At 46.7% G+C, this 16,160-nt stretch overlaps 1 protein-coding gene across 10 annotated transcripts in view; it reads left to right on the top strand.

The window, feature by feature from the left end:
* CFAP57 (cilia and flagella associated protein 57) overlaps positions 1 to 16,160 on the top strand; it is a 184,810-nt gene that overhangs the window by 63,110 nt on the left and 105,540 nt on the right. For all 10 annotated transcript variants that reach the window (XR_007358069.2, XR_007358070.2, XM_048861528.2 and 7 more), the window contains 2 exons: positions 7,834 to 7,986; positions 9,003 to 9,142. Coding sequence is in view for 8 of the 10 variants with exons in the window: in XM_048861528.2 (XP_048717485.1) it covers positions 7,834 to 7,986; positions 9,003 to 9,142 (293 nt within the window). In the remaining 2 variants the exon portion in view is untranslated. The remainder of the gene's footprint in view (positions 1 to 7,833; positions 7,987 to 9,002; positions 9,143 to 16,160) is intronic.

Raw genomic sequence — 16,160 nt, 5'->3', positions numbered from 1 at the left:
TGCGGGCAACAAAACTGGACGCAATACTCCAGGTGTGGCCTCACCAGTGCCGAATAGAGGGGAATGATCACTTCCCTCTATCTGCTGGCAGTGCATCTACTAATACAGCCCAATATGCTGTTGGCCTTCTTGGCAACAAGGGCACGCTGCTGACACATATCCAGCTTCTCGTCCACTGTAATCCCCAGGTCCTTTTCCGCAGAACTGCTGCTTAGGCAGTCGGTCCCCAGCCTGTAGCAGTGTATGGGATTCTTCCTTCCTAAGTGCAGGACTCTGCATTTGTCCTTGTTGAACCTCATCAAATTTCTTTTGGCCCAATCCTCCAATTTGTCTAGGTCACTCTGGACCCCATCCCTACCCTTCAGCATATCTACCTCTCCCCTGAGTTTAGTGTCATCTGCGAATTTGCTGAGGATGCAATTCATCCCACCATCCAGATCATTAATAAAGATGTTGAACAAAACCAGCCCCAGGACCAACCCCTGGGGCACTCCGCTTGATACCAGCTGCCAACTAGACATGGAGCCATTGATCACTACCCGTTGAGCCCGACAATCTAGCCAGCTTTCTGTCCACCTTATAGTCCATTCATCCAAGCCATACTTCTTTAACTTGCTGGGAAGAATACCGTGGGAGACTGTATCAAAAGCTTTGCTAAAGACAAGATATATCACATCCACTGCTTTCCCCATATCCACAGAGCCACTTATCTCATCATAGAAGGCAATCAGGTTGGTCAGGCATGACTTGCCCTTGATGAATCTATGTTGACTGTTCCTGATCACCTTCCTCTCTTCCAAGTGCTTCAAAATGGATTCCTTGAGGACCTGCTCCATGATTTTGCTGGGGACTGAAGTGAGGCTGACTGGTCTGTAGTTCCCCGGATTCTCTTTCTTCCCTTTTTTAAAGATGGGCACTATATTTGCCTTTTTTCTAATCATCAGGGACCTCCCCTGGTAACCACGAATTTTTAAAGATAATGGCCAATGGCTCTGCAATCACATCATCCAACTCCCTCAGCACCCTTGGATGCATTAGATCTGGACCAATGGGCTTGTGCATGTCCAGCTTTTCTAAATAGTCCTTAACCTGTTCTTTCACCACTGAGGGCTGCTCACCTCCTCCCCATGCTGTGTTGCCCAGTGCAGCAGTCTGACCTTGTCTGTGAAGACCGAGGCAAAAAATCATTGAGTATTTCAGCTTTTTCCACATCATCTGTCACTAGGTTGCCTTACAGTCGCGAACTTTCGTTGGCGCCGGTGGGTGCTCGCGCCACCCCCCCTGACTCCACTCCCTCCCTGCCCCTATTGGATCCCTCCCCAAATCTCCGTCCTGGCCCCACCTCTTTCCCAAGCACGCCACGTTCTTCCTCCTCCCCCCTCCCGCCCTCCCAGGCTTGCTGCACAAAACAGCTGTTTCACGGTGCAAGCACTGGGATGGAGGAGGAGAAGCAGGACATGGCAGCCTGCTCAGGGGAGGAGGTGGAGCGGAGGCGGAGGTGAACTGGGACGGGCAGGGAGCTGCCGGTAGGTGCTCTACACCCACCAATTTTTCCCTGTGGGTGCTCCGGCGCTGGCACCAATGGGTTGCCTCCCCCATTTGTTACCCTTCACAGCCCTTGCTAGCTGCAACTCCAGTTGTGCCTTGGCCTTAGAATCATAGAATATCAGGGTTGGAAGGGACCTCAGGAGGTCATCTAGTCCAACCCCCTGCTCAAAGCAGGACCAATCCCCAATTAAATCATCCCAGCCAGGGCTTTGTCAAGCCTGACCTTAAAAACTTCTAAGGAAGGAGATTCCACCACCTCCCTAGGTAACGCATTCCAGTGTTTCACCACCCTCCTAGTGAAAAAGTTTTTCCTAATATCCAACCTAAACCTCCCCCACTACAACTTGAGACCATTACTCCTTGTCCTATCCTCTTCTACCACTGAGAATAGTCTAGAACCATCCTCTTTGGAACCACCTCTCAGGTAGTTGAAAGCAGCTATCAAATCCCCCCTCATTCTTCTCTTCTGCAGACTAAATAATCCCAGTTCCCTCAGCCTCTCCTCATAAGTCATGTGTTCCAGACCCCTAATCATTTTAGATGCCCTTCGCTGGACTCTTTCCAATTTATCCACATCCTTCTTGTAGTGTGGGGCCCAAAACTGGACACAGTACTCCAGATGAGTACTCACCAATGTCGAATAGAGGGGGACGATCACGTCCCTCGATCTGCTCGCTATGCCCCTACTTATACATCCCAAAATGCCATTGGCCTTCTTGGCAACAAGGGCACACTGCTGACTCATATCCAGCTTCTCGTCCACTGTCACCCCTAGGTCCTTTTCCACAGAACTGCTGCCTAGCCATTCGGTCCCTAGTCTGTAGCTGTGCATTGGGTTCTTCCGTCCTAAGTGCAGGACCCTGCACTTATCCTTATTGAACCTCATCAGATTTCTTTTGGCCCAATCCTCTAATTTGTCTAGGTCCCTCTGTATCCTATCCCTGCCCTCCAGCGTATCTACCACTCCTCCCAGTTTCGTATCATCCGCAAATTTGCTGAGAGTGCAATCCACACCATCCTCCAGATCATTTATGAAGATATTGAACAAAACCGGCCCCAGGACCGACCCCTGGGGTACTCCACTTGACACCAGCTGCCAACTAGACATGGAGCCATTGATCACTACCCATTGAGCCCGACAATCTAGCCAACTTTCTACCCACCTTATAGTGCATTCATCCAGCCCATACTTCTTTAACTTGCTGACAAGAATACTGTGGGAGACCCTGTCAAAAGCTTTGCTAAAGTCAAGAAACAATACATCCACTGCTTTCCCTTCATCCACAGAACCAGTAATCTCATCATAGAAGGCGATTAGATTAGTCAGGCATGACCTTCCCTTGGTGAATCCATGCTGACTGTTCCTGATCACTTTCCTCTCATGTAAGTGCTTCAGGATTGATTCTTTGAGGACCTGCTCCATGATTTTTCCGGGGACTGAGGTGAGGCTGACTGGCCTGTAGTTCCCAGGATCTCCTTCTTCCCTTTTTAAAAGATTGACACTACATTAGCCTTTTTCCAGTCATCCGGGACTTCCCCCGTTCGCCACGAGTTTTCAAAGATAATGGCCAATGGCTCTGCAATCACAGCCGCCAATTCCTTTAGCACTCTCAGATGCAACTCGTCCAGTCCCATGGACTTGTTCACGTCCAGCTTTTCTAAATAGTCCCTAACCACCTCTTTCTCCACAGAAGGCTGGCCATCTATTTCCCATGTTGTGATGCCCAGGGCAGCAGTCTGGGAGCTGACCTTTTTCGTGAAGACAGAGGCAAAAAAAGCATTGAGTACATTAGCTTTTTCCACATCCTCTGTCACTAGGTTGCCTCCCTCATTCAGTAAGGGGCCCACACTTTCCTTGGCTTTCTTCTTGTTGCCAACATACCTGAAGAAACCCTTCTTGTTACTCTTAACATCTCTCGCTAGCTGCAGCCCCAGGTGTGATTTGGCCCTCCTGATTTCATTCCTACTTGCCCGAGCAATATTTTTATACTCTTCCCTGGTCATATGTCCAACCTTCCACTTCTTGTAAGCTTCTTTTTTATGTTTAAGATCTGCTAGGATTTCACTGTTAAGCCAAGCTGGTCGCCTGCCATATTTACTATTCTTTCGACACATCGGGATGGTTTGTCCCTGTAACCTCAACAGGGATTCCTTGAAATACAGCCAGCTCTCCTGGACTCCTTTCCCCTTCATGTTAGTCCCCCAGGGGATCCTATCCATCCGTTCCCTGAGGGAGTCGAAGTCTGCTTTCCTGAAGTCCAAGGTCCGTATCCTGCTGCTTACCTTTCTTCCCTGTGTCAGGATCCTGAACTCAACCAACTCATGGTCACTGCCTCCCAGATTCCCATCCACTTTTGCTTCCCCTACTAATTCTTCCCGGTTTGTGAGCAGCAGGTCAAGAAAAGCTCCCCCCCAGTTGGCTCCTCTAGCACTTGCACCAGGAAATTGTCCCCTACGCTTTCCAAAAACTTCCTGGATTGTCTATGTAATCAGGCCTTCCTGATTACAACCCTGAAATGCTCTAGCAATATTTTTATACTCCTCCCTAGTCATCTGTCCAAATTTCCACTTCTTGTAAGTTTCCTTTTTCAGTTTAAGCTCACTGAAGATTTCACTGTTAAGCCAAGCTGGTCGCCTGCCATAATTTGCTATTATTTCTGCACATCGGTATGGTTTGTTTCTGCACCCTCAATAAGGCTTCTTTAAAATACAGCCAGCTCTCCTGGGCTCCTTTCCCCCTCATATTAGCCTCCCAGGGGATCCTGCCCATCAGTTCCCTAAGGGAGTCTAAGTCTGCTTTTTTGAAGTCTAGGGTCCTTATTTGTTATTCTCCTTTCTTCCTTTTGTCAGGATCCTGAACTCAACCATCTCATGGTCACTGCTGCCTAGGTTGCCACCCACTTCTACTTCCCCTACCGAGTCATCCCTGTTTGTGAGCAGCAGGTCAAGAGGAGTACAGCCCCTAGTTGGTTCCCCCAGCACTTGTACCAGGAAGTTGTCCCCAACACTCTCCAAAAACTTCCTGGATTGTCTGTGCATTGCTGTATTGCTCTCCCAACAGATGTCAGGGTGATTGAAGTCCCCCATTAGAACCAGGGCCTGTGATCTGGAAACTTCAGTTAGTCGTCCGAAAAAAGCCTCATCTACCTTATCCTTCTGATTCGGTGGTCTATAGCACACACCCACCACAACATCACGCTTGTTGCTCTTGCCTCTAAACTTAACCCATATACTCTCAACAGGCTTTTCTCCAGTTTCATACTGGAGCTCTGAGCAATCATACCGTTCTCTTACATAAAATGCAACTCCTCCACCTTTCCTCCCGTCCCTGTCCTTCCTGAAAACTTTATACCCATCCATGACAGTGCTCCAGTCATGTGAATTGCCCCACCAAGTTTCTGTTATTCCAATCAATCATAGTTCCTTGATTGTGGCAGGACTTCCAATTCTTCCCACTTGTTTCCCAGGCTTCTTGCGTTCGTGTACATGCACTTAAGATAACTAGCTGATTGCCCTACTTTCTCACTATGAATCAGGAGGCTTCCCATTTTGTACCCTCCTCCTTGTGTTTCCTCCTGGTATCCCACTTCCCCACTGACCTCTGGGCTTAGGTCACCATCCCCCGGCGAGCCTAGTTTAAAGCCCTCCTCACTAGTTTAGCAGGCTTGCCTGCAAAGATGCTCTTCCCTCTCTTCGTTAGGTGGATCCCATCTCTTCCTAGCAATCCTTCTTCCCGGAACAACATTCCATGGTTGAAGAATCCAAAGCCTTCTCTCCAACACCACCTGCATGACCACACATTCACCTTCACAATTCAATGGTTCCTACCTGAGCCTTTTCCTTCAACAGGGAGGATGGACAAGAACACAACTTGCACTTCAAACTCCTTTATCCTTCTTCCCAGAGCCAAGTAGTCTGCGGTGATCCACTCAAGGTCATTCTTGGCAGTATTTTTGGTGTCCATGTGGAAAAGTAGGAAGGGGTAGCAGTCCGAATTCTTGATCAGTCTCAGCAGACACTTGGTCACATCCTGCATTCTAGCTCCAGGCAAGCAGCACACTTCTTGAGTTTCCCGGTCTGGTCGGCAGACAGGTGACTCTGTCCCCCTTAGGAGGGAGTTCCCGGTCACCACCACCCGTCTCCTCCTCTTGGGAATGGTGGTCATGGAGCCACCATCCCTAGGACAATGCATCCCATGCCTTCCAGCTGATGGGGTCTCCTTCTGAACCCTTCCCTCAGAGGGCTCTTCCAAATCCTTCTCCACAGTAGTACCTGTGCAGAGAGCCTACCTTCTCCATCTCAAGCAGCAGGGGCTGTGCAGGTCATCAATAACGGTTCACTTGACCACCATCTCTGCCTTCCATCCAGGCTCAGAGGGCCAGTCGGTGTTTGCCAACCCTATGGTCAGCCGTTTCCTGAAAGGTCTCAACAGGCTATATCCACACATCCGACAACTGGCCCCAACTTGGGACCTCAATCTGGACCTTTCCAAATTGATGGGTCTGCCCTTCGAACCGCTGGTGACTTGTTCCCTGCTCTACCTGTCATACAAGATGGTGTTTCTGGTAGCGATAACCTCAGCCAGGAGGAGGGTGTCTGAGCTCAAGGCCCTAACATCAGAGCCCCCTTACACTGAGTTCTATAAGGACAAGGTTCAGCACAGGCCACATCCAGCTTTCCTCCTGAAGGTTGTCTTCCAGTTTCACATCAACCAGGACATCTTCCTCCCAGTGTTCTTTCCTAAGCCGCACTCGAACGGCAGGGAGCAGAGTTTCCACTCACTGGTTGTCCGCAGAGCGCTAGCCTTTTACATTGAAAGAACGAAACCATTTAGGAAGTCCATTCAATTGGTTGTGGTTGTGGCAGACAGGATGAAGGGTCTTCCTCATGAATGAATTTCCTCATGGATCATGTCCTGCATCCATGAATGCTATAACCTGGCAGAGGTGCTTGCCCCTCCGCTCACAGCGCACTCCACTAGGGCGCAGACTTTTTCAGCAGTGTTCCTGGCACAAGTTCCGACCCAGGAAATATGCAGAGCGGTGACATGGTCCTCCATACATACTTTCACTGCGAATTATGCAATTACCCAGCAGGCCAGAGATGATGCGGCCTTTGGTAGAGCAGTGCTATAGTCAGTGGAAAGCTCCGACCCCGCCTCCTGATCTTAGACTTGGGAGTCACCTGATTGGAATTGACATGAACAAGCACTCGAAGGAGAAAAAACGGTTACTCACCTTCTCGTAACTGCTCTTCGATATGTGTTGTTCATGTCCATTCCAATATCCACCCACCTACTCCTCTGTTGGAGTAGCCAGCAAGAAGGAACTGAGGGGGTGGTGGGTCAGTAGGGCCCTATATTGAGCTCCATGATGGCGCCACTCCAGGGGGACCAACGGATATTGCTAGGGGAAAAATCTTCCGGCTGCTGTGCATGTGCATGCGCACACACCTGATTGGAATGGACATGAACAACACATCTCGAAGAACAACAGTTTCGAGGTGAGTAACTGTTTTTTCTTAGCTAATGTCTGCAGTCTTGGCAAGAGCTGGCCCCTGGCCTGCCAGCATCACACCACCTTCAAGCAAACTGATGACTTCTTGTAAGTCACCAAGAGTGGAATGCATGTGGACAATCATTCGAAGACGAAATGGTTACTTACCTTACAGTAATTGTGATTCTTTGAGATATATTGTCCGCATGGATTCCATGACCTGCTTTCCTTCCCCCTACTACAGAGTCCTACCCCTCTTATATTCTGTAGTGGTGAAGGAGCTGGTTGTGCCCACTCTGCTCTTTATACCCTTGGGTAGGGGAGCACTAGGAGAACTGGGGCACAGGTGCATCCCCAATGGTCACTGCTGGCCAAAAGGATCTATGCACATAGGAAACATGATCACTAGGACTGGAGTCCATGTCATTTCAAAGAAGTGCAAGTACTGTAAGGTAAGGAACTGTTCTTTCATGGACAACCGTAATTCTACCATTTCCTAACTTGAGTGCTTGACTTTGCTTTGTGTTCTTTTGTTGCCGTTTTTGTATGTGATACATCTATTAAGACAAATGTTGAAAACGTGTTCCGAAATTATAGCTATTAAAGATGGAAAATTCCATCTGGGTCACCTTGTCTGCATTGCTGTCTTTGTGTAGGTAAGGCACCTGCTTCTTTAGAGTCAATTGATTTCTAAGCATATCCCTACCAAAGCAGAATTACGCTGCAAGTGTGTGTGCTATGTGGAGTACTGAGATTTGAAATAGTCTAATGGGTCTGGTTTGCTGTGTAGATTCCCCAGGATCAGCGCACCAGTGACCCAAATCAGTCAGACAAGCAGGATGTTATGTGCATGTGTTTTAGCCCCTCAGAGGAAACGCTACTCATTAGCACAAATAAAAATCAGCTCTACATCTTTACCATGTCCTCAACTGAGATAATTAAGGTAAGTTCAATTTGATCACCATTCTTTAAGCACAACACTCAGTAAGCGATATATAAGCAAGGCACTTGGTTTCCAGTGTCACTTTCTGTGGAAGGTTTTTGTAAAATCCACCTGTGAGACACTGAACCCATCCTATCCTTGTAGTGCAGAGAAGTGCTCTGTGTATATGTTTAATAAATTTAATATGCAAAAATCTTTAATACGATGTTAAAGCTGAGAATCTGTCATGTGATTATTATATTTGGAAGTAGTAGTATTCATATTATGGTAGCACATAGAGGTCTTAGTCAAAATCAGAATCCCAATGTGTTGGGCACAAACGTGCAGTTGAAGATAGTTCCTGCACTAAAGAACTTTTACAAGCTAATTAAGGACAGAACTCTCATTGTCTTGAGCTGGGGGATAAATCTGGTATAAATGCCTAGATGGAATTAAATACTTATTCCAGGTGAGTCATACTAGAGCATCTGTACAGATAGGGACTGTTCCATGATGGCATACTTTTGTGTATGCAGTCCAAAACCTCACTGGCTTCTTCTCTCCTCACCCCCCGCCCCCGCTATATCATACTGCAAACTCCTATCTAATTTGCTTCCCAGGTTTCTACTTCCCATTCAGTATCTGCTTTTCAGATTATTTTTCCTTATATGCATTAAATGCCATCTTCCAGGTCAGTTTTCATTTTTGTTGTTGTTCATGTCTTTTTAGGCCCTTGTGCATTATTTTTCTGTACTTGCTAATGTGCACAAATCTTCACAATATAGTATTGTGTCTGAATCCCATCACTCTTCCATATCAGTAGTAAAGATGCCAAATAAGAATGTACCTAACACCATTATTCCCTATTTTAAATTTCTGGTGCTTTTTTAGTCGAGTACTACACAAGATACCTCTCCCCAATTCCATTCATTGCCTTTGCTTACTGCTTATCATTGTCCTTTGCTTACTGTCTCTTGATCAGTCTAAGCCAATATGATTTTTTTCTGGGTGTTTAATTTTCTGTGACTCTTCTCTAGGGGGAACCAGCTCACTTTGAGTATCTGAATTTCCCATTACATTCTGCTGCCATCACTGGACTGGACATCTGTATCCGTAAGCCTCTCGTTGCTACCTGTTCCCTGGACAGATCTGTACGCATCTGGAACTATGAAACCAAGTAAAGAACCATCTTTGTTTTTACTGCTTTCTGTCTTTGTATGTCTCTTGTAATGGATGACTACAGATGTCTTAGCATGTGCATATCTGTTTTGGCGGTGTCACGGTATGGTGTGGAATAAGAGTGGCCTTACTGGCAGGAGTTTGGGATCAGCATAGATTTGCAATACATTCAAAACAAGTACCAATAATCATTAAGACCTTCATACCATAATATGCCATCATGTATTGCATATATGCCACACATTTCCCAAAAACGGTATTAGAAATGTTCAGAGAGCTTTCTTTGTTTTTAAAAAAATTACTGTTTTTTGTACATCTCACAAAAGGCTACTGTATGTTAGTATCATGAGGCCATCTCACAAAAGGCTTCTGTATGTTAAAAAAAATGAGGAGTCCTTGTGGCACCTTAGAGACTAAAAAATTTATTTGGGCATAAGCTTTCGTGGGCTAGAACCCACTTCATCAGATGTATGAAGTAGTATCTTCAGGCCTCAAAGGGAGAGAAAAATAACTAATACATTTCAGAACACTCTAAAAATGATCTAAAATAATTCTGTATAACAAATCTGCTAGAAATAAATGCTTTACACTGCTGGAAAGGGGGATTCCCAGCTCTCCAGTGAGATATTGCAACCATTTATAGTCTGATGGCTTGCAAGATATAAGACTTGAAATCTGTCACTGGGCCAGGATTTTAATATTGCTCTTACTATACCTGAGATTAGTGAGGCAAGGTGGGTGAGGTAATACCTTTGATTAGACCAACACTTCTTTATACTTACAACAAGACTGCAATCCTCAGATCAGTGTAATTTTAGGGGAAATTCAGTAAAGACTCTACCATTGGGGTGCCTTGGGCACTGCTCCATTCAGCAGATGAGAAAATAACTTTACTGTCATTCCAGTTCTGTGTTTCACCCACAGTTGTTTCAATTAACAAAATAGCTCTTCTGTGTAGAGAAGAGTCTATTCCTGGAGTTGCTTTTGTGCCCCAAATGATGTAGTGCCCATTCTAGTACCAGGACTTTTCTGAACAGCCTGGCAGCCCTGAAAGGTATTTTCAATTTGTAGGCAAATGTCCCACCTAAAATTCTGACTCTGAGCTACTGCTGGGGAAATTCCTCAGTGTGAAAGAGGGGTTGGTTGGCAGAAAGAAAGGAGATGTTTTTGTGAGAGGCTTTTTTAAAAAATGGCATCTGTTTGAGTCTGCCTACAGAACTGAAATATTTGAAATAGTCCTGGTGGAAGTGGATTAGTGGGCAGAGTTCAAGAGAGGTAGTCAAAGATGCATGGTAATATAATTTATCACATGGCTATCACCACCACTGTGGAACAAATACCAATTCCATACAAAAAGCTACATTAAAAGAACATTGAGGTTGCAAAATGAAGCACTCAAATGTTAGGCAATGCAATAATTAAAGTAATCCATGCAATGACCTGGAAGAAAACAAAATCATCACTGATAAAGTTTGCAGAAGACATAAAAATTGGGCGAATGATAAATAATGAAGAGGACAGGTCACTGATTCAGAGAGCAATCCACTTGGTATGTTGGGCACACGCAAACAATATGGATTTTACTACAGCTACATATAAACGTATACATCTAGGAACAAAGAATATAGGCCATACTTACCAGAGCGGGACTCTCTCCTGGGAAGTAGTGACTCTGAAAAAGATTTGGGGGTCATGGTGAATAATCAGCTGAACATGAGCTCCCAGTGTGAGGCTGTGGCCAAAAGAGCTAATGGGATCCTTGGATGCATGAACAGGGGAATCTTGAGAGGTTATTTTACCTCTGTCTTTGGCACGGTGCAACCACTGTTGGAATCCTGTGTCCAGTGCTGTTGCCCAAAATTCAAGAAGGTTGTTCAGGGTTGTAGAGGGTTCAGAGAAGAGTTGCAAGAATGATTAAAGGATTAGAAAACCTGCCTTATAACAATAGACTGAAGAAGCTCAATCTATTTAGCTTAACAAAGATAAGGTTAGGGGGTGACTTGATCACAGTTTATAAGTAGTTACATGGAGAACAAATATTTAGTAGTGGGCTTTTCAATCTATCAGAAAAGGGTATAAAATGATCCACTGGCTGGTAGCTGAAGCTAAACAAATTCAGACTGAAAATAACGCATACATTTTTAACAATGAGAATGATTAACCACTGGAACAATTTACCAAGGGTTGTGGTGGATTTTCCATTCCCACCACTTTTTAAATCAAGATTGGATGTTTTTCTAAAAGATATACTCTAGGAATTATTTTAGGGCAGTTCTCTGGCCTGTGTTATACAGGAGCTCAGACTAAATGATCTGACCTTGCAAGCTGTGAAACCTTATCTCTACCCCTTTGTGTTTGGGCTTTAATACAGACTCTAATTATATGATAATTTCCAGAAAATGATCCTAATATAAGTTTATTTGCCAAATGATGTTGCATATTTCATTGGCTATGGTTATGAGAAAACAATATATTATAGGCAGGATATGGCAATGCCTATTATCAAGCATGCCCAACACTTCCCCTTATAAGACCCTGTTTTCAGTTAATTATAACTTTCCCAGACTAACTGCTCCAGCTGAAATTTTCTATGCTACATGTCCACTTAAGGATGAATTTTTCAAAATATTTCAGCCTACATGGTTCAGTTGTTTATGAGAATAAGGCTAAATAAAATGTTGTTTTTCAATGTTAAAAATATTCTGGCAACATTTTCTTTGGAAAGCACCAGTACCGTCATGCCTTGGAACAAGGACTTGAAATTTGGCAGTGTCAAGGCTGTGCCTTTTGCCATCCCAGTGAAAATTTGCCCAGATTTGGCCAAGTTCTAAGCATCTGAAAAATCACAGTTTGCACATGTTCGGACATGCTAGAGCTTAACAGATAAAATCTCTGAAGATTCGATCCTCACTGAGCATACTCAAGCCTCTCTCAGCTCCTAGCACATGCCAGACTGCACATGCACCATCCCCACAGAGAAACTGTACATACTTCATATAGCCCAGGGCTACAGGGGTGAAGCCAGACTCCCTGTCATAGCTTCCAGTTGCTGCATGGTGGAGCTGGGCACTGGAACTGAATTCAGGGCACTTGTCTTTCCTGTGCTCTCAGTGACACCCTGGATGATACCTAGGCAGTGTGGAAGAGAAGGCAGTGAACTTCTAATGCAAAGGGATAAGAACCAGACCGAGAGTGTTGCATGGGAGGGTCAGGGGAGTAGATGATGATAAGGAGCCTAGGTGTTGGAGACTTTGACTGGAGGATGGCAGGGAGGTAGAGACTAAGTATGGAAACAAGGGAGGTTGAGGTGGGGGAGACAGAGACTGGGTGGAGGAAACTGAGATTGGTTGCGGAGTTGGGGAGGGGACTGATAACCAGTGGAATGGGGAAAAGGGCATGGTAGGGAGAGGAGAAGATCCAGACAAGGAATCAGTATGTGGGGAAGAACTACGATTCTTCAGTGCTTGTTCCTGTCAATTCCAATTAGGTGTGTACGCACCGCATACTCGGCAGCCAGAAAGTTTTTCTCCTAGCAGTATCCATCAAGTTGGCTGAGGCACCCCCTGGGGTTACGTCTTTATGGCACTGGATATAGAGCCCTGCCAACCCGCCACCTGCTCAGTTCCTTCTTACTGCCTGTGATAGTTAGCTGGAACACTCATTTCTCTTGCTTCAGCAATCTCTCTAGCAGTTGAATTTTCATTCTTGTATATAGTTAGTTAGTTTACATAGTTAGTAGTAGTTAGTAGTTTTTACATATAAGTTTCATGTAGGGGATTCCCCCCCCTTCTTCCCAGTACTGTTGCATGCCTCGGTCTCCAGGTTTTAAACCCTGGCAGCTTGTGGCAAGCTTATGCCCAAGAGCAACCCCCATTCTTCTTGTTTAAAGTATTTAGGGGAAGCTCATAAAAAAGAATGCTGCAAAATTTGCAGGAGTTTCCATCTGAGGACACAGAAGGAGAGAGATCAGAGCTTCAAGTTAATCCTCATAAAGGGAACTCTCTGTCCGCAATCGGACCCTGGTTCAGCAGAGCAACCCCAAGCATCTCATGATCGGTGCGGAGCACATTCGCACTGCTGGCACACGAATCGGCTCAGAGGAAGGATTTGAGTAGAGACCCTCAGCACCGACAGGACCGGGGCTGGCACCACTCACATTTACCGGTGACTCATAAGAAAAAGAGACCCAAAATGGGTCGCTCCCCTATGCCCAGACCGGCGCAAATGGAGCCCGCAGCCATGAGACCTGTATCAGGCCACGCAACTTCAGCTTCAAGGTTCACATTGACTCCTGGCCTTACACATGACCAGTCAAGTCTGGGCCCCCATCTTTCACCAGTCAGTGAGGGCTGTGATCTACGGATGCCACCCTCATCTGAGGCATTTGAGGCAGAGAGAGATCTTATCACCCTCACGGCACTGCCCGCTCCCCTCCCCCCCCGAGACGGGACAGGACGCTCATGTCGGTCTCAGCAGCACCAGTGAGACCCCCTGTGCCATCCAGGGGCAAATCAACAATGATTCTGCAATGGTCGCCATCCCCTCGACCCCGGTCTCCGGTGTCATCAACAAGTGCACATGCGGGGTAGGTGCACCGGTCCTCTAGCCCTAGATGCCGCTCTTCAGCACCAAGAGGCACCACTCCTCCCTGGTCTTCCTATATGGAGTTCGGAGTCGGAAGTGGAGTCCTTCCGATCTAGAGCCAGGAAGAGCAGGAGCTCCATATCGGACAGGTGGAGACACCACCTTCAGCCGGCACAGTGGCTGAGTCAGTAGCAATCCCCTGCTCAGTGGCCTTCTTGGACCCCCTGGGCTTTCCGCCAGAGCCAACAGTGCTTGTAATAAATGAAGGGGGGTGGGGGTAGCTCCCTTTTATGGACACCCAGCCAGCCATAAAATCCCTCTTAGTAGCTGTTCTCTAATTGCTCTACCTGTAAAGGGTTAAAAAATCTCACTGCTATGCATAGGTAAAAGGAAGTGAGTGGGCACCAGGCCAAAAGAGCCAATGGGAAGGCCAGAACTTTTTAAAATTGAAACAAGACTCCCCTTTTGTCTGTCTGTTGTTGTTCTCAGGGAGAGGCAGACAGGGAGCAGTTATGCTGTGAGAAGCTTGGGTCAGGTATGAAAAATCATCAGTATCATACCTAGAAACTACTCATCTAAAACCCCAGATATGTAAGTGGATCAGGAAATGTCCAGAAAGATGTGATTAGGTTTATCCCTTTTATTTCTTTATGGTGTAATACAGCATGGCCAGAGGGCAGCAGGAGAGTGTTAGAAAGGAGCCTTATTCCCTGTATAGGGAAGAAAGTTTGCTATAGATTAATTAAAGCACCTGAAGCCAATTAGAGCACCTGAAGCCAGTCACCTGATAAAAGCCTGCTGCTTCAATCAGACAAGAGGAGGAGTTGAAGCAGAGTGGTTTGGTGTTGGAGCAGAGAGCAGTTTGGAGGGAAGCAGAGGAGAGTTTGGAGAAGTGCTGCGGTGGGCTAAGAAGACCAAGACCCTAGGTAAGGGACACCTGGTTTGTGCAGAGGGAGGGCAGGAAGCCCCACAAGCTGAAGGGCAGGAGAGCGAAGTAGCCCAGGGGAAGGAACCGCTAGTTCAAGTGGTTTACCACTATCCCTAGGGCCCCTAAGCCTAAGTTCCCAGATGTATTTTCTTCTTTTTTTTATTAATAAAATTTAAGAATTGGATTTTTGTGCCTTAAGAGGTTTGTGCACATTTTTAATTAGCTGGTGGCAGCAGCTGATTTTCTTTTCTTTCTCAGCTCTTCCCCAGAGGGTGGGGGTGAAAGGGCTTGAGAGTACCCCACAGGAAGAATTCCCAAGTGCGCCTTCCTGGGTTTTCAAAGGGGTTTAGCACTTGGGTGGTGGCAGCATCTACCAATCCAAGGTCAGAGAAAAGCTGTAAACTTGGGAGTTTAATACAAGCCTGGAGTGACAAATATTAATTTTTAGAGTCCTTGCGGGTGCCTGCCTTCTGCACTTGAAGTGCCAGAGTGGGGAAGCAGCCTTGACAGTCCTACTGGGGGTTGGCTTCCAGGGCGTCAGCCACCTTTGCTCCTCCACTATCCCAATGTGACCAGGGTCTTACCGCACCAGCGCCGACACACCTGGCATCGCCGCATTTGCACTGACACCACCAACTCCAATACTAGCATCCACATCAACTACGCCAGCACCGACATAGTCAGCATCGACTGCGCCAACTCCAGCACCTGGGGCTGCATCGGAACACAGAGCACCCAAGATCGCCTCAGCGCTGAGGCCAGGGAACAGGACCCACTTGTAGCTAGGGCCTCGTCCTCGTCCTCGTCTGATGAGGCGGTGGCCAGAATGTTGACGTCCTGTGCCCTGGAGAACAGCAGAGTGCTCCAACAACTTCTCAGGAAGGTAGCACAGAACTTGGCAATCCAGACTGAGGAGGTGGTGGAGACATCGTACTCTATGGTTGACATGGTCACCCCTTTGGGCCCCTCCTGCGTTGCTCTGCCACTTATTAAAACAATTAGTGACACCACTATAACTCTCTGGCAGACCCCTGCCTTTTTGCCACCAACAGCAAAGAGAAATAAGTGGAAATACTTTGTTCCCTCTAGAGGCTACGAGATCTCTATACTCTCCCCCTGCCAGACTCCCTAGTGGTGGTCGCAGTGAAGGAGAGGGAGCTCCAAAGCTTCCAGGGCCTGTCCTCAAAAAATTGGGAAGCAAAAAAATTGGACCTCTTTGGGAGGAAAATTTATTTGACTGGGGTGGCTCTAGCTCTATATATCTAACCACCAGGCCATCCTCAGTAGGTACAACTACAACACCTGTAGAGCTATGGCCAAGTTCGGAGAGCTGTTATCAGAGGACTCTAGGGTGGAGTTTTCCTCACTCATGGAGGAAGGGAAACTGGTTGCCTGTGCTTCGCTGCTGGCAACCTTTGATGTGGCTGACTCGCCATCCTGGACTATGGCCTCTGGGATAGCCATGAGAAGGAGCTCCTGGCTGCAGGTCTCTGGACTTCCTTAC

Source organism: Caretta caretta, chromosome 8, assembly GCF_965140235.1.
Source record: "Caretta caretta isolate rCarCar2 chromosome 8, rCarCar1.hap1, whole genome shotgun sequence".
Lineage (NCBI taxonomy): Eukaryota > Metazoa > Chordata > Testudines > Cheloniidae > Caretta > Caretta caretta.
The sequence above is the reverse complement of the archived record's forward strand: the minus strand, read 5'-3'. Positions and strand labels throughout refer to the sequence as shown.